General features: G+C 41.3%; 3 protein-coding genes across 6 annotated transcripts in view; 2 read left to right on the top strand and 1 right to left on the bottom strand.

The window, feature by feature from the left end:
- Positions 1 to 19,115, top strand: part of LOC120414391 (5'-nucleotidase domain-containing protein 1) — a 313,824-nt gene that overhangs the window by 152,211 nt on the left and 142,498 nt on the right. The gene's annotated exons all lie outside the window — the stretch shown is intronic.
- Positions 141 to 2,804, top strand: LOC120414419 (uncharacterized). The gene is made up of 3 exons (XM_039575600.2): positions 141 to 347; positions 466 to 1,809; positions 1,860 to 2,804. Exons 1-3 carry the CDS (start codon positions 285 to 287, stop codon positions 2,739 to 2,741), a joined length of 2,289 nt encoding a protein of 762 aa, XP_039431534.1. The 5' UTR covers positions 141 to 284; the 3' UTR covers positions 2,742 to 2,804.
- Positions 14,173 to 19,115, bottom strand: part of LOC120414403 (ubiquitin-conjugating enzyme E2 Q2) — a 52,712-nt gene continuing 47,769 nt past the window's right edge. For 3 of the 4 annotated variants that reach the window (XM_039575582.2, XM_039575580.2, XM_039575581.2), the window contains exon 8: positions 14,173 to 15,960. In XM_039575582.2, the coding sequence (XP_039431516.1) occupies positions 15,850 to 15,960 (111 nt within the window). In that variant the 3' untranslated portion in view covers positions 14,173 to 15,849. The remainder of the gene's footprint in view (positions 15,961 to 19,115) is intronic. The other variant, XM_039575583.2, reaches the window with a different exon arrangement.

Consider the following 19,115-nt stretch of genomic DNA (forward strand, 5'->3'; position numbering starts at 1 on the left):
AAAAAATCTCCAGAAATACTTTTTTTTATTAAAATAGGATATATTGTTCACCATTTTGGATTACAGTTCACCAGCGTGCAAAAGGAAGTGAACAACGCCTTTGGCTCGTTCCCGGTCTCTGACATCAGCGAAACTGTCAAACGTGCAGCTGTTTTGTCGAAAATCTGATTGTGCGGCGGTCAAATTTTCCCAATTTTTAAACGACATCGATCGAATTTCTGTATTTTGGGCTGCTGATTTCAGTGAAAAAATAAGTTTAGACTTAGTTTTGCTCTGAACCTGTGATGGAGACTCGAAAGCGCAAGCGAAAAAGTGAAGCAATAGTCGTGAACTGCGAGCAAAATGAGGTTTGTTTTGGGCGGTTTTCCTCGTTTGTTTACCTACGGTCAGGGGGGCGATTGCTGGAATGTTTATTATTTTTTGAGCTTTGAAATACGAATATTATTGAATGAATTTTAATTTCAGGACGCAGCGGACACTTCAAAACGACAGAAACAAGACAAGCTGATTGCGCCCAAGCACGAGAGATCCGTCCAATGGTTTCACCAAAGACTCAACTCCGTCCAGCTATCGGCTGGATTTCCGGAGTTCCAAGCGACTCGCTACTTCCATCCGAACTTGCTGCAGCTGCCACTACAGCCGAACGTCCTTACGGCGGAAACCCTCCACAATCACTACAAACGTCCACTCTGGACAACGAGCCACCCAATCCCTGTGGTAACGCATCGGTTTGACCAAGCGAACCGCACCGAGTGGGCGGAACCGATGCTCCGACTTTACCAGGCCAAAGCCCAACACCGCCAAAAGCTCACCGTCCTGAAGTTGACTTATGCGAGGAAGAAGGTCACGCTGCGGAAGAAAATCAACGGCCGGCGGGGACTTCTTCCCACGTTGTTGTTGCGCATAGCGGAAGAACTGGACCGCGATCCGGACCAGTGGTTCACGGATGTCCGCGGGTACGACTACTACTTTACCGGCGGAAATCTGGACGTGATCGTTGGGACGCAGTTTCGCTGGCTGATCAACACCGTCGGGGAAGCGATGAACACCGTTGAGATGGTTCCGTTTGAATTGGACGGATCGCAGCTCAACGTACTGAGTGAGCAAGCTGAACGGTTTGAGCTGGGCGAGGGCGGAGCGGTTTTTGAAATTCAGCACCGGAAAATGACCCCAACCGGACAGTATTCGCACATTGCGCTGCGACGCAAGTTTCAAATCGACGTTCTGTACTCGAAAACGGGCAGCGAGGCGATGAAAACGCACTCGGTGCGATCGGAGGTGCCATTCATATCTTGCTGCTTTCTGGGGAGGACTGACGATTCCGTTGGTCTCCTCTGCACGAGCGACCTGGAAAAGATCGTCAAAGTGATGGAATACACGCCAAAGAAGGTCTGGCTGTACAAGTTGCAGTTGGTAAAGTTCCCGGAGGACGAATGCTGGACCTGCCTGCGACCACTCACCCGAACCTCGGTCATCTGCTTGGATCGTAAAACGGTCAAGTTGATCAAGCTGCAGGAAGATGGGCTCTCGCTAGTTCTGGAGACGCCCCTTTCCACCTGGTTGTGGCCGTGCGAAAGCGCCACCTGTTTGGAAATTTGCCCCGAGGAGAGCCTGCTGCTGATTGGAACCACCCACAGGTTGCTTGTTCTGCGATACGATTCGCACCAGGGAGCGGAAGGCGAGTTTCAGCAAATGATCACGTTCACCCACAATTTGCAGTTTCATTTGACGATGATTCGCTACCGGGTGGATTCGACGCGGAAGCAGTACTACGTTCATCTTTCGTCGCACTTGGCGGGCGATACGATGGTAAGTTGTCGTGTGATTTCGACTCTAAAAACTAACATTCCTTCTCACAGCTCTGCACCTTCTCCAAAGCTCCCCCCAAACGCTTTACCACCCGCACCCTGCCGGTAAAACCGCTCACAATCCAAGAATCGGTCTACATGGCCCGCACCAAGGGCAAGTGTCTCTTCCCTGCGGCCACGCTCCGGAACCGCCTCAAGCTGTTCCACTCCGGCATCGCCATCGTCGCCGACCGCGACCGCTTCCACCTGCTGGTCCAAAACTCCCTCGGCGACATCTACCAGCAGCGGCTCGACCCGGACAGCGATTCCGCCGACACGGACCAAGTCGCGGCTAAACTCCACGCGTGGATGATCCAGCTGCGGGACATCAACGCCGCTGCGCAAGGCCCCGTGGCCAACGACTACAAGATCCAGCGGGGTTTGCGCGCAGTCTTCCGGCATTCAGAGTCAACAAAAGACATCAAACCAATAACGACATCCCAGAAGCGACCGCCCCGCTGGCGGCAGACCGTCGAACAGCTGCACCAGTACAAGGACCACCTGGCCGCGACCATGCTCTCGATTTGGGGCTTCCGACCGGACGTGACCGAATCGCAGCAGAATCTGTCGCAGTCGAGATACCTGACCGAAACCATCAGCGTCGAGGACCGGATCGTGGACTGGTTGGACGCCACGACGGACGGTTCGCCCGAGCTGGTGGAGATACTGGACGAGCCCCTTATGATGGATGCGATTGTGAAGGAGGAATCGCAGCTGCAGCTTCCCGTAGAAGAAGGGGAGGATAGAGTGGTGGAGAAGCCAAATCAAATGTTGGTGAAGATGGAGAGAACTCCGGTGGCTCAGGTGGTGGTGAAGACGGAACCGCTGGGTGGAACGCCGCTGAGTGCAGCGAAGGGAAAGTCGGCGCGCAAACGATATGTGCAGGGATTTTAAAGCTCAGTAAAGGTTTTTTTATTGCTGAAAATATTCTGAATAAAATGTTTGTCTATTTTTCAATTGGATGTTGTTGAATTACACCGACCAACAACATTTCAAACTCGAGGGGAAGCATGAAGTTTGGGGTCTCCAGAAACACGTACACATTGATTTCAAAAATATTTAGACAAGGCCGAATGGTTTTTCTCCAAAATTTGTATGGAGAACTATTGCTGTTCGCTACTCCCATATAGGGGCAGGGGGGCAGAATGGGCCACCCTTGCTTTTGGGCTTTAGAATGGATTTAGACCAACTGTAAGGCAAGAGTCTTATAAAGGACGTCAAATAACATAATCATACCGAAAACGACGTTTGAATTCATTAGGTCTATTCCCGTACTGCAGAATTCTGCAATTCTGCACAAAAACGGCAGCAGAGCGTTCCCGTACTTTTCTGCAACAAAAGTAACTTTTCTCTCAGGCAGAACTTCTGCAGTGAGAGAGGTAGAAGTTGCAGCAAAACCGTTCCCGTACTTTTCTACAAGCTCTCTCTTCTCTTTCTTGTTGAAAAGTTACTGCAATTTGATGTGATGGATGTTGAGTACACGCTTACATAAAATTTGCAAGTTGGGTGAAATCAAGCATTTTATTATTAGTTTTAATAATAAATGATTTTGGGGTAGTTTTTTATGTCTGGTTTTATTGAGAACGATTTTTTTATGTTAACGATTTCAGGCTTAGTTCATTCATGTAAATGATAAAGCGATTTTTTGTGTTATTATTTTTACCTGATAAAAAATTAAGCCATAGTATTACAGCACGGCTAGTACCTGAACAAAAATATTGTACTATAAAAACGAATTGTTTTAAAAACATTTAAAAGACACATTTCTTTGGAGTTTAAAAAAATTCAAATAAATATTTGTTTAGGGATGCATTTTGATCCTAAATTTATTTTGAATATACTAAATATGTGTGTAGAAATAACAGGTAAATTTAATTGGCAAATAATAAATTGTACCTTTAACCACAGACAACGGTGCTACCAATTTGTATTCTTATATGAACAAAAAAAAATGATGTAATTTTGTCGAAATTAAAATTCTGAAACTCTGAAATTTATGAATTCTTAAATTCCTGAATTCTCAAATTATTAAATTCTAAAGTTCCTAAATTCGTCGCCATCTTGAATCATAAAAACACACATTTTTTGGAGTCATATTTTAGGTTAGAAACTTAAATTTAGAGGATCTAGAGATTGAAAATTTGGACTGTTTCTATTTTATTTATGTTTGAGTTTTAAATTTTTTTATTTGCAGAATTTTTTAATTTTACTTATTTTTGAAATTATAATTTCTTTAATTTTCTATCTCATTATTTTTAACTCTAGCTTTTGTTTTTTCGGTGTTCTGAACTCATAAATATTCAAACTTTTGTGTTTTTTATTTCGATTTTTTCAACCTTCATTTACTTCTTTTTTATTTTTAAAATTAAGATTCTTTTGAAATTTAAAACATTTTGAAATGTTTAGTTTTACATATAAACTTTATTATTTGAATTTTTAAGCTTTGAACATGTGATTTATTTTTCTTTTTTTATTTTTCTGATATAATTATTTGCAATTTTAAATTTCTAAAATATCTGATTTATGTTTTTTGAAAGTTTCTCAATTTGAAAATATTAGTTTTTTATATTTTTATTCATGGATTTCCTAATTTCCAGATTTCTTAATCTAAGTGTTTCAAAAATTTTGAGTTTTTGATTCATTTTTTAAATTTGTCAATTTCGCTGCGTCACCGTTGTTCGTTCATGTGACATCCAGTCATCATTTATTTATGTTATTATGAATAATCATTCAAACATTCTGCAATTGGGTACTAAAGCTCTATGTCAATTTTTATGTACAACGGTAAAAAACACGTTCAAAAACCATTTCTGATCACTTTTTTTCATTTTAACGCAAAAAATAATACTGAAAAGACAACATTTTTTCGATGGATCAACTATGGTCCCCTTGGAACGAGCTGTCAAGTAGGAGCTTTTCTGTCAAGAAGGACCGCGAGGTGAATTTTTCAAAATTTATTCAAAAATCCATTTTAAACTCTTTGTGGTCGTACAAAGGGTCATTGAACTCAGAAAAATAAGCTTTATCGCTGTAAACAATAATATTAGCAATCTAAGCTTCATTTTAGGACCCAATTAAAACATGTGTTTTTGGTCCCTTCTATATAAAACCTTTGTTTGTTTTTTTTTTAAATCATATTTATTAACGTACCTGGCACTCTCATTGGTAAAATTGTTTACCTAATGAAAATGCAACATTGAGTTGTTTCTAATATTAATTTCTACTTAAGCATAATTAATTTATAGTTACTTTATAAATAATACATCCTTTATTTTTTAAATAAAATGTTTTACTGCATAAAAAATAACATCCCCGTTATAGAGGTAAACTTCTTTCAATAACTTTTTTTGTGAACCATTTTTTAATATGTTGAAATAATTAAAAAACTTTAATACCCAATTTGAGTAAATCCACTCAACTGTGTACAATATTGCAGAAAAAGTACTGGAACGCGCTACCCAGGCAAAAGTTTTGCGGTTTCTCTCCTTGCAGAACTTCTGCAAAAGAGAGAGATGAAGAGAGCGAGCTGAAAAGTACGGGAACGCGCTGCAAAAAAGTGACTTATGCTGGCTGCAGAATTCTGCAGAAGCTGCAGAAATTCTGCAATTCTGCAAGTACGGGAATAGACCTATTGTATTTTTCGAATTATGAGCAAAAATGTAAATAATTGACAAAATCACGCAAATGTTGTTTTTTTCGAGGTTTCTAAATAAGCTTTCTGAAAAGTATGATTGTTTGAAAAAGTTTGTTCAATGCTTATAATGTTACTAGAGGTTACTACCAAGGTAAACAAACAACAACGGAACCTTCAAATCATTTAGAGGCTTGGTGGTGGAAGTGTTAAATTAAATTCCACTTGGGGGCAGAATGGACCACCCTTTTCCTGCCTTATAAAAACAATCAAAAGTCACGAAATTTGAGCTAAATGGATTATTTCACTCCTTGTAGCTTCACAAATCACGTTTAATGCAACATTAGTTGATTTTTTACTTGTTTTAATGCTTATTTGTAAAAATAGTGTCTTATTTCAACATTTTAACACTATTTTCAAAAATGTTTGTTTTGTTAAGTGACTATTTTTATAAAAGTTGTCTAACTTCATGGAAACTATGTTAGAAAGGTCCCTTAAGTCATTTCTTATCTCCCTTCAACGTTGTATTAGATGAAATGGCTTGTTTTCTAAGGTGGCCCATTCTGCCCCGCACCCTGGAAAAGTAGTCGAAAAAACATTTTTTTTAAAGTGGCTCAAAAATAGTTCTAAGCTCAAAATTTTCATCAACCAAGTATAGAACATTGAAGGGAACATCCCAAAGCATAAGCCTACTACACTGAATTCATAAATTTTTATGTTTTTCTATGGTTTTTGGCGAATTTTACTTAGGCGGACCATTCAAAAAAGATTGTAACAGAACGTTTTAAACACTACTATGAAAGAAAACACACACAAAAAATTGTTGAGCATTTGCAATGCATTATGATTTTCTGCAATTATCAACTGCTTTTATGAGTTTTGCCTAAAATTTATTCAAATACTCGAATTCCTATAAGTACGGTATGCAGATCGAAGAACTCGGTCAAGAAATGTTGCGTTTTCTTTTCAAAAACTTTAAACAACAATTATTAATTATTAAACAAAATTGAGAAATCAATAATTTAACTGTGGTTTGGTTGAGCGTTTTAGCAGAATGCATTACTGTGAATACAAAGGAACAACTCGTCTCTTTGTATTCACAATAATTTAACATTTTTTCAAAAAACAGAAAATTCGAAATTTATAATGTCTAAAACTAGACAAACTAAAATTATGATGATTAAATAATGAAATAAGGAAATTTGGAAATTAGGAAATTAAGAAATTTTGATTTTTTTTTTATTTGGAAGCTAGGAAATTGGGAAATTTGGTAATTAAGAAATTAGGAAATAAGGATGTAAGGAAATTGGGAAATTTGGTTATTAGGAAATAAGGAAATTAGAAAATTTGGTAATTAGGACATGAGGAAATTATAAAATTATAAAATAAGGCTGGTACTAAAGCTGGTACAAAAGTTAAAAAGTTTTTCTTAAATTCTTAAATTCCTAAATTCTTAAATTCTAAAAATCCTTAAATTCTTAAATTCCTAAATTCTTAAATTCTGAAATTCTTAAATTCCTAAATTCTTAAATTCTAAAAATCCTTAAATTCTTAAATTCCTAAATTCTTAAATTCTGAAATTCTTAATTTTTTAAATTCTTCAATTATTAAATTCTTAAATTCTTTAATTCTTAAATTCGTAAATTCTTAAATTCGTAAATTCTTAAATACTTAAACTCTTAAATTCTTAAATTCTTAAATTCTTAAATTCTTAAATTCTTAAATTCTTAAATTCTTAAATTCTTAAATTCTTAAATTCTTAAATTCTTAAATTCTTAAATTCTTAAATTCTTAAATTCTTAAATTCTTAAATTCTTAAATTCTTAAATTCTTAAATTCTTAAATTCTTAAATTCTTAAATCCTTAAATTCTTAAATTCTTGAATTCTTAAATTCCTAAATTCTTAAATTCTTAAATTCTTAAATTTTTAAATTCTTAAATTCTTAAATCCTTAAATTCTTAAATTCTTGAATTCTTAAATTCCTAAATTCTTAAATTCTTCAAATCTTCAATTCTTAAATTCTTAAATTCTTCAATTCTTAAATTCTAAAATTTTAAAATTCTTAAATTCTTAAATTGAGTCCTAAAATGAAGCTAAGATTGATGATATTATTGCTTACAGCGAAAAAGCTTATTTTTCTGAGTACAATGACCCGTTGTACGAACACAAAGAGTTTGAAATGGATTTTTAAATTGATTTTAAAAAATTAACCTCGCGGTCCTTCTTGACAGAAAAGCTCCTACTTGACAGCTTGTTCCAAGGGGACCATCGTTAATCCATCGAAAAAATGTTGTCTAGTCAAAAAAAAATTCATTCCAAACCATTATCAAATGCAAGTGTTTAGGCGATTGAATTTTTGGTATTTTTTGACATGTTATTGTCATTCGGGTGGCTCAAGCTTTTCAAGTGTTTTGCTCATGAATTTGTCCCACTGCCTTTAACTATTCAAAGTGAAGAGCAAAACACTTGAAATTGATCTTAAGATCTACCCAAAACAGGCACTATTCAAAGTCAATGTGAAGTCCACATGAATTTAATGTGTTTCACTGATTGATTTTAGAGCAGCTTTCATCGAAGGCTAGAAGCTAGGCTAGGACGAATAGCGCAAAAAACCCGTCTTCAACTGGCCAGCCGGCGCAGTGGAAGCGTGCACGACTAGCAAGCGAGAACCTGTACATCGCTTGTACGTATTTTTATTTTTCAAAACCATTTAAAATTCAAGTGTTTGGCTATTGATATTATTTCATGGCCAGTCACAGAAATTTCAAGTTTTTTGCGATTGATATTTGAGTGCTCTGTACAGCAGGGCCAGATCATGCGTAGAACACTTCGTTGAGCTGTGTAAGTTATGCTCAGTGTGCAAATCAAATTTCTATCAATGTCACCCTGGGCTATCAAAGTCACCCCAGTTTACGGTATAAGAGTGATCCTTTTGGAACGTTAACGGGATGGTGGAACCGGTAGCCCGATTACAGCAAGAAATATCTAATCCCCTCCGTTACCCACGTGCAATCCCAACAGGACCCGTAATTGTGAACTAAAAGTTACGCGGTTTGTGGTTCTGCCTCGCAGAACCAGACCACACCATCAAAGGTCAACCTGTGGTCTAGTGGCCGCTCCAGTAACCCCGGAGCCCACCGACTCATCAAGTCATTTGTACAGTCCACTCCTGTGACCTGTACGTCAGCACCGAAAGTTATCTGTACCACGTGGTCCGCGGGAGCGTCGAAGACCCCCCCCCCCCCCGCCCCCCACGCTGTCTACACGATTCAAGCTTGAAGAACCGAGATGAGCTGCACAAGCACCTGGGGGCATGCTTGGCCCAGAGCACGAGCGCATCGCCGAGATTTCCAGCGCGAGCAACGGGCGTCCCTTCCGCGATGGCCAACGACGACCGTGAGGCCCGGAAGTACGCTGAATCTGTAGGACGAGTCTTGGCGTCGTCCACGGGGTGGAGACGCTGACGAGGAGCAGCAGTAAACGCCAGCCCAGCAAGATCCCCCCCCCCCCCCCCCACACACACACACACATCCACACAGTAAGTGAATTACAAGTAGCTTAAAGAGTGATCTAGTGTCTTGTTACTTTGGCTACTGAGAAATCGAGCCGACCTTGAACTACGAGCTCTTGTTTGCTGATCTAGCCATCGCGAGAAAAGAGGCCCTGTGCCCACCCCTGTCGGCCGTGGCTCCAAGACCAACCGGCAGGGGCGTTGTCAGGGCCCCTCAGGTCCAAGAGGGTACGATGTCCCAGCTTGTAATAGTCTTCTCTTCTTAAATTCTTAAATTCTTTGATTCTTGATTTCTTAAATTCTTCAATTCGTAACACAGTCACCGAATGCTGCTCGTTAACTGGGCTGAACAAAAAATAACGGGGGGACCACCGATGCATAATATTTTCCAGATGAAGTATAAAAATAAAAGTTACTCAAATTTATTTACAATGCTTACTTTTCAAATTTCTTTAATTGCTACTTGAAATTAAACAAAAGTTTTTTTTAATTTATTGAAAATGATTTTTGCATCCATTAACCCCTCGGTCATTTTGGTTTGTTTTGGTTTTTTGACGTTTGTCTGTAAAACAACGCCCAATTACCGAACAACTACTGTATTGTTGTATCTGTGGATAATCGCAATGAGGGCGCATCGAAATAAAGACGACCGGTTACGTACAGGTTAAAATCAGACTGACTCTTTATTTACACCGGACATCAAACTGTCACTACGATGACACGACTAATGACGCAAAGGGCGAGTCCACAGACTCCGCCACAGTACTCCCCCCAGTTACACCAGAAAACGAATCCTATGACCTGATGGGGTAACTTTGGTGCTAGGATCATCTAGCGGATGATTTGCAACGTTTTCGTCACACAAAAAAGCTGGTTTTAATCTATCCAAAGAAATGCGCTGTCGCTTTCCGTTAATCAACAAATCTAAAAACTTCTCATGTCGTTCTACAACTTCAAACGGTCCATCGTATGGTCTCTGAAGGGGGCGTTTAACTGCGTCAATTCTAACAAAAACATGACTACATTTAGATAGCTCATCTTGAACAAACACTAATGGTTTTGCGTGATGCATCACTTTCTGCGGCTTCAGTTGCCCAACTGCGCGCTGCAACTGCTTCACGAAGTCCGACTGCAGAGTTCCGGTTGTAGCAGGCTCGAAGTATTCACCGGGGAGTCGCAATGGCTGGCCGTAGACTAGGTCGGCGACCGAACAGCCGAGGTCCTCCCGAAGCGCAGAACGCAGTCCCAGCAGAATGATGGGCAGCCGGTCCACCCAGTGAGCAGAATCAACTGCCATGATTGCAGCCTTTAGCGTCCTGTGGAACCGTTCCACCAATCCGTTGGCCTGGGGATGATAGGCCGTCGTCCGCGTGTGCTTGGAACCCGTTAGCATCGCCAGTTCACGGAACAACTGCGACTCGAATTGTCTCCCTTGGTCCGTTGTGATCTGCTCCGGCACCCCAAATCGTGCAATCCAAGACGAGCAAATTGCCCGCGCGACGGTTTCGGCGGTCATGTCGGCTAGTGGAACAGCTTCGGGCCATCGTGTGAACCTGTCGACGATGGTGAGCAGGTACCGTTGACCGTTCGATGGGGGCAAGGGTCCAACTAAGTCCACGTGTATGTGTCGGAAACGTGCTTTGGGAAGATTGAACGATTCAAAGGGTGCTCGGGTGTGCCGGTGAATTTTGGACTTTTGGCAATCAACACAGCACTTCACAAAGCTCCTCACATCTTTGTTCATAGAACTCCAAACGAATCGGTCAGATAACAGACGACGAGTTCCTCGAATTCCCGGATGTGCTATCGAATGGAGGAACTGTAGAACGGAGTTACGGTGCTGCGCAGGAACAAACGGTCGAATTCTACCGTCCACGGAGACGTCACAGTAGAGTGGCTTGGTAGCAAGCGAGGTTTGTTTCAGCACCAGCTTCAACGACGTGCCCGAAGTCAACAGCTGCTGCAGTTCGTTGTCGGCGGCCTGGTCCACCGCCATCTGCTCGTAGTCAATCGGACAAGGCATCGAAATTGTCGCAACCCGCGACAGTGCATCAGCTACAACGTTGTTCCTACCGCTGATGTGTCGAATGTCGGTCGTAAAGCACGAAATGTACTTCAGATAGCGCTGCTCGTGTGGAAGGCGACTGTTGGAATTCGAGGCCATCGCGAATGTCAACGGCTTGTGATCGGTGAAAATCACGAACTTCCTGCCTTCGACCATGTATCGAAAATACTCGACCGCTCTCTTAGCTGCTAGCAACTCCCGGCCAAACGTTGAGTATTCCTGTTGAGTTCGAGAAAATTTCTCTGAGAAGAACCCCAAGGGTTTCCAGGTTGCGCCATCCAGCTGTTGCAGAGCTGCCCCCGCCGCCGTGTTAGAAGCGTCGACCATTAATGCCAGCGGTTTTCTGGAATCCGGATAGTGCAGCAACGTGGCTTCCGAAAGAGACCGCTTACACTCCCGGAAGGCTGATCGGGCTGCCTCCGTCCAAACGAGCTTTCGGGTATCGTTTTTCTTGTTCCCGGGGATGAGGTTTCGCAACGCAAGCTGGACATCGGTAGCATGTGGGATGAATCGCTTGTAGCTGTTCAAGAGCGCTAAAAATCGCCGCAGATCTTTCACCGTCGCTGGTTCCGGGAAATCGCTCACAGCTTTCACACGATCCGGAAGCGGCAGAACACCTTCGTGGCTGACGACGTAGCCGAGAAACTCAACTTGTTCCCGAGCGAACTTGCTTTTGGCCATGTTAATGACCAATCCGAAATCTCGTAGGCGCTCGAAAACCTTCCGCACGTGCTGCTTGTGCTCCGCCGCGGTGGCAGATGCAATACAGATATCGTCCATGTAAACGACGACGAAGTCCAGGTCGCCGAGCACCTTATGCATGAACCGCTGAAAGGTCTGCCCCGCGTTGCATAGGCCGAACTGCATCCTGGGAAACTCGTAAAGGCCGAACGGTGTGATTACGGCCGTTTTCTCTATATCCTCCTCGTTCACAGGGATTTGGTGGTAGGCGCGAATCATGTCCAACGTTGTAAAAATGGACTTTCCCTGGAACGCATACAAAAGGTCGTGTATATGAGGAACAGGATACCTGTCTGGGGCAGTCACCTTATTGAGCGCGCGATAGTCACCCACAAAACGCCACTGTCCGTCCTTCTTGGGGACACAATGTAGAGGACTTGCCCAGCTGCTCGATGAAGGACGCGCTATTCCAAGATCGCACATAACCTTGAACTCCGCTCTAGCTGCGTCGACCTTGTCCGGTGCCAAGCGACGAACCTTGAATGCAACGGGGGGGCCTTTTGTTTCGATGAAATGCTTGACGTCGTGCTTTGCAGCTGTTTGCATCGAGTTCGGAACGGTGATAACCCGGAATTCCTGCAGAAGGTCTCGAAACGGATGGTCGAACCCAACCGTAGTCACGCCGAAAACAGCCGCAGATGTCAATCCAGCCGATGACTGCAGTCCTGTTTTCCCGTCGGTGAGGCGATGGTTCTTCAAATCGACGAGAAGACCGAAGTTTGCGAGGAAGTCGGCGCCAATTATTGCCATCCCCACATTTGCAATCAGGAAATTCCAGCAGAACTTCCTTCGTAGGCCAAGGTCGGTGTTTACGAAGCGAGAGCCGTAGACCTTGATGTTGCTTCCATTTGCGGCGTGAAGCTGGATGTCAGATGTTGGGTTTCGTTTGTCTGACATTTGAGCCGGAACGATTGACACGTCCGACCCAGTGTCGATCAAATATTTTGTTTTGCTCGAACGATCGTAGATCAGAAGACGGCGACTTTGCGATAGGCCGCCCACCTCCGCCGAAACAGGTGGACGATCACTCAGTTTTTTGAAAACTGACACGGCTGTCTACACCTTGTGGCCCGAGTACCATACTTCTTGTGGTACCAACAGATCTCCTCCGCAGAGCGCCCGGACCTCGATAGAGATCGGCCCCTCGAAGTTGATCTTGTCCGCATCCTCCGAACCTCCGCCGTCAGGAAAGCAACTTGTTCGCGCAAATCGTCTGTTGACATATCCTCCGAGTGCGCAGCTGTTGATACGGCTTGTCTGCTTGGACCGGGATTCGCAGCAACAGCGGCAACGTTCAACGCCGACTCCAGCATCTTGTCCGCCATCTCCGCTAACTTGGTCAAACTCCCGTCGCTGATGGCAAGTATCGCTTTGACGTTCGCCGGCATCCTCTGGAGAAACAGCATCTTCAGCAATTCGGGGTTGACGTTCAATCCCATTGACAGCTCCTGCATTTTGGCCAGCAGGTGTGTGGGACGCATGTCACCGAGGTCACACGAACCGAGAAGTTGTTCGAGTTTGCCTTGAGGTGACATCACGAAACGGGAAATGAGCCGACTTTTGATTGCGGGATACTTGTTGGTTAGAGGAGGGTCAGTGACCAAGTCCGCTATGTGGCAAATTGTCTGCTGGTCCACTTTGGCCACTATGTGGTTATACTTCGTGTGGTCCCGAACAACGCCGGCCAGGGCGAATTGGGCCTCAGCCTGTGCAAACCACATGGCGGGGTCGTTGCGCCAGAAATCGGGTAACCTCACAGCTACCGATGCGGCCACGGCGGCATTCTCGGCTCCGGCGGCCTCCTCGTTCGCATCCGTGTTTGTTTCGGCCTCTGGCATTTTGCCTTCAGTTTTAACTTTAGTCGTCGGGGTCACCAGTGTGGATAATCGCAATGAGGGCGCATCGAAATAAAGACGACCGGTTACGTACAGGTTAAAATCAGACTGACTCTTTATTTACACCGGACATCAAACTGTCACTACGATGACACGACTAATGACGCAAAGGGCGAGTCCACAGACTCCGCCACATATCCAATGCAAAATTATTAGAACTTTTGTAATTAAATATCAGTCGCATTCAAAAAGGAAAATTACAATTCTTGAATAGTTTCATCACAACATATTGCAAACAAGCACCGCGCGAAGAAACGTCAAACGCATTTTTTTTTCATTTCTGTTACTTTTCAGCTGCGTACCGTTTAAGAAAAATCTTTTCGTGGCCCTTTCCTTGACCGTTTCTTGAGCGTTTTTTTTATATGGAGTTTTGCGTTTCTTCCGATCTGCATACCAGCCTTATAAAGCAAAGTTTTATGGTTCAAGAAAACATTTTTCAATGTTTTTTTAACAAGGCAGATTTCGACGAAAGAAAAGCACATTTGTTTTACATTTTTTGTAGTTTTATTTTTCTCATTCCTGAAATTCAGAATTGTATTTATTACTTGTATTAATATAAACTATGCTTATATTGTATGTTTTCATGTTCATTTTTTTTTCATCATCTTCATTGTTTTTCTTTCTCTCTATTTTACATATTTCACAGTCTGATGAAAAACTTTTTTCCTCTTCTCTTCTTAATCGTTACTTTTCGCGTGGATTTATCTTGCTCACTAACCCACTCTCTGGTCTCACCACACTCCCGCGCCGCCGGCAAGGGGGAAAACAATTTTTTCACTGTATTGCTGACTTTTAATCTGTTTTCATCAGAAATACCTCCTCTATTTCGTATAGTCCGCCCGCACACGACTGTTGGTGTGTGGGTTTGGGTTTGGGTGAATGGATTATGCAGTTTTTCGTCTTCTTTTTACTGTGGTTTTTATTCCTCCATTCACAAATGATAAAAAATGTTTTATAAATGTAGAGTGTGTTTGTTTGTGTGTATTTTGCTGAGAATAAAAGTTAATTATTTTACACGGTTAGAGTTTGAAAGGATTCATTTATGTTTTTTTTTTTACAATTGTTCACGCTCGCAGCTTTGTTTTAAGATTGTTTCTTTACTTGCTCTCATTCATCCAATGTTTATGTTTAACTCGTTTTCGATCGTTTCTTTACAAGTTTTTTAATTTAACAAAACCATACTTTTTTTACGACCACAGAATAAGTGTTATTTTAATTCTGCTGTCGAGGTTCAAATAAAAATGGGATCCGGCATAAATTCTACGCGCAAAACTGTCGGATTAACTCTAATCATTCTCTTTAAGAGAAAGCTGCTGCTGCTGATTTGCTTCTAAGATGTGGCTTGTTGTCGGGTTTTCTACTATTTTTTTTTCTCGATTTGGTTGGAATCCTGATATTTTGTAAACGCAATCACACAAATTGTTTGAAGAAGAGCTTCTTCCATTGTAGTTGTGTGTTTGTAGCTTATTATTTCGCCATCGTTTCCGAAGCGAACGATTTTGTCAAAATTAAAGGAAAAATCTGAAAGTATGGTCGTTTCTACCGTCCTAAATGTACAACACATTCACGTAAATATCTTTTCACTCCTATTTCTTGCTAAACGAACACTCGATTTCAGTATTATCTACTATTGATTATTTTCAGTATTTCGCTCAAAATTCACACTCGCTCACACACTCACTCACACACCATCCATCAATCGCACACAATCATTCTGCAGCACAGTTGGACGACCGCTGCATGGTTTTGTTTTACCTTTTTACTTTGCTACACGCTATTGTTTATGTATATTGTTTGTTTTGCTTACTACATACTGTTGCTGTTGTTGTTCTTTAAGTACACCACACAATGAAGAAACGAGAAAAAACTTAAAAAATTGCTGCTTCTTGCTTTGCTTTGCTGTATTGATAGAAATAGTTAAATGTTTTTGTTTTGTGATAGTAAGTTTTGCTTTGTTTTTCATTGCGTTTGTAAACTGTGTGTGAGTGGGTAATGCTTGCCTTCTTGTGTCACTAAAACTTGAAACTCAAAAAAAAAAAGAATCGACGGAAGAGCGGTTGCAGTTGCTGCGCAAGTAGTTTTTAAAAGTGATTCTCGCTGCTCGTACTGTACTGTACTGGTGGTGGTGGTGGTGGTGGCGTTCGACATCGGATGCCGCTTATCCGTCCTCCTTGGGCGGGGTGAACCAGCCGTTCTTCTCGTGGATCTGGACGAGCGACTTGAAGCTCTGCTGCGCTCGCGCTAAGCTGTACTGGCCCTGCGAAAGAGACTAAGCTCACATTAATAGGAGGAAGTGCAAAACATAAAATGAATTAAAGTGTTTTATTATTTGATTTTTTTATTTGCCATGGAATTCCACCAATTACAGCTTCTAAAAGGCCTCTTAAACTGACTACACTCAACAAAGAGGCCAGGCCTACTGCGTTGTGTTAATCGCATAAGACGGATTTTGTGAACGGAACCCACTTTCATAGAATCATCAAGGGGTGAAGAAGGCGCGGACATACCGTACCAAACGCTACAGTACTTTCTCATTACCACTTACTATGCGCTATGGATTTCCACGGGCAAAAAAGTTTGAGGTCCTAAAAACATTAAAAGGATATTTTTAAAATCCCAATATCTGTTTTCAACAGCCTCCAACACCCATATTCCTTGAGGTCAAAAGTTGGAAAAAAATTCCAATCGCACTTTTTCTCATAATTTTACGATTTTTCTATAACAAACTTCTCACACAGGTAACGATTGCCCAGTAGACATACATGACTTTACTTTTTGGTCTGAATTTCAACATATTCGGAGTCCTCGGAAAATTTCCCACCAGTTTGAGTTGTTGGAGTTTTAAATTTACATTTTTGCCCTTCACTTTACTGAGGAAAGGCTCTAAAATCACTCGAAAAATGAACTTTTTAATTAGACCTCCAAGATCTACCTTCATTTGTACATATCGACTCAGAATAACCAGCTGAGCAAATGTCTGTGTGTTTGGCTGTATGTAGAAATGTGTATCAAATCAATGTCACTGGAATATCTCGTCACTGACTGAGTCGATTTTTACCGTATTGGCCTCATTCGATTCGTCTTGGGGTCCCATAAGTCCCTATTAAAATTTATAAGGCTATAAATATAAATTTCACAATTTGCAAAAATGGTGGTTTTTTTTGCCTTCCTCACTTCACTGAAGAATAGCTAATCACTCGAAAAATGACATTCTAAATTTGACCTCCTAGACCCACCTTTACGCATACATATCGACTCAGAATCAAATTTTGAGCAAATGTCTGTGTGTATGGTGGGAGGTTAATAAAAAAAAATCGATTTTTTAAGTCCTCTAGGTCCGTAGCTTACTTACTCCTATCTCGTCGCAAAACCTTTCATTTATTACCCTAAGAATTAAAAGTTTAAATATTGAAGGATTGTGCGTTCAACACCTTAGTAATTATTAGGTTTTATCTATCCACAGCCGGCTGTCTAAGATTCAACCATTTTATTAAAAATTTAACAACAAATGAAAAGCCCTGACATTAATAGCTCAAACCTTTAAACAAAAAAACATTCGATTTTTGGGTCGCATCTTCTATGATGAATCCAGACCAAAACTGCTTATCCCACTAACAAATTTTCAGGTTTCTGGCACTTGTGGATTGTAAGCACATTTAAAGTAGCTGCCCTAGTAGCAACCTGTGCTTACTAACATTTCTGTCTCATACCCGCCACGTGATCTACAAACTGACATGGCGGGCGCCGTTGGTGGCTAATGTTGACTGTTGACTGTTTGAACTGAGATCCAAGTTCTGGGGATCTTGGTGTTCTATCTTTCCAGCGCATTCGTACATGCTGGAACATCACTAGATCGCTGTCAATCTGTCAAAAAATGTAGGTTTGTTTGTTTGTTTGTCATAGTCTAATACCTCCTTAACACTCAAACACTCGGGTAGCCATTTGACCCCTATTTTTTTCTTAGAAATCTTATAACTTTTGGTAAAATTGACCAATTTGGATGCTTCCGGTTGCAAAAGATCCAGATTAACCTATAATGTTAACTGTCAGATGGGGGACAAATATGGTTAACTTTTACCGGAGATATTCTGGATTCCGTTGGGGTACCTCGGCCCTCATTTTCAACTCGCGATATCTTGAAAACTATTGTCTCAATTTCAATGTTGAAAAATGAACCTATTGCGAAATTTTCAACTCTTTATAATAAAAAATGAAGACTAAAAAACTAGCCTAACAATTGCAAATGTCTAAAATAAATGATTTAAACCTCGACATTTTTTGTGACAGTTGACTGAGCTAGTTTTTGCCACGTTCATCCTCTCAATTCTGATTATTTTCCTCTGACTCCACTGACTGCATTCGATAGATTGCTGTCTCCACATGTGCAGCCATGTCGCATGGTAGTTTGAGTGTAGAGCTTGACATTCTTTTGTGGCAACTTCGTGTGTGTCAACTGAAGGAGGTATTAGACTACGGCAAACAAACAAACAACGCCTTCTATCGGATGGGGAAGTAAAACGTCGGTCGGTTCATTTACATAAAAGAGGCTTTGGGTGACTCACCACACATAACATTCAGACGCCTTGAGCAGAAACTTGCAACAGAGACCACAAAAGACCCGGGGGTCGTTAAAGTGGATTGCTTTGCTTTTAAATGGACAAACAAACTCGCACTTTTTGACAGTTTGGCAGTTTGCCTGCCTTGTTTGTTTGCAGAACCTGCATATATTTTGCAAGTTTGCGAGTTTGACAAACTGTCAAACTCGAAAAAAATGCGAGTTTGTTTGTATGTTTAACATAGTCTAATATCTCCTTGAGGTCGAATCCAAATGACGATCATGGCCGGCGCTGACATTGCTCTTACGACCTTTCATTACACGCGTTCAAATGGGACGAAAGGCCGTAAGAGCAATGTCGTACCTAGACTCTCTAGATCGCAAATTCTGGAAAATGTCAAACGAACCTCCTCTGGGGAAACGTAAGCACAACGTCAAAGTCAGACCGACGTAAGGACTCATTCAACGATCTATAAGAAAATCAGTCATAAGCTAAAATTACAGCACTTTTTGAAACAATTGTTCTTAAGCTTTCTGGAGCAACACGAGAGCAACTATATATTTTGAAAATTCCGAGACAACAGGCAACTTTTTGTCTGAGAGATTGATTTTTGAAAACTCCTTAAAAAATCTTACAAAAGTCAATTTTAAGGTGAAACGGGATGCCATTTCCTGGACAACTTCTGTTTAACTGAAATCAATTATTAGCTCGGCAGATTGATTTCTACTTTATATGTATTCTCTGCAACAAACAGAACTTGTTTAAACTAAGGCGTTTTCCTTAAAAGTGCTTCCAAAAACTCGAGTCGCGGTTTCAGTATGGCGCTGACTTTCCGTATTAACAGCTTTTTCAAAATAAAGAAATAAAA

The sequence above is a fragment of the Culex pipiens genome, chromosome 3 (assembly GCF_016801865.2).
Source record: "Culex pipiens pallens isolate TS chromosome 3, TS_CPP_V2, whole genome shotgun sequence".
In the NCBI taxonomy this organism is placed as follows: Eukaryota; Metazoa; Arthropoda; class Insecta; order Diptera; family Culicidae; genus Culex; species Culex pipiens.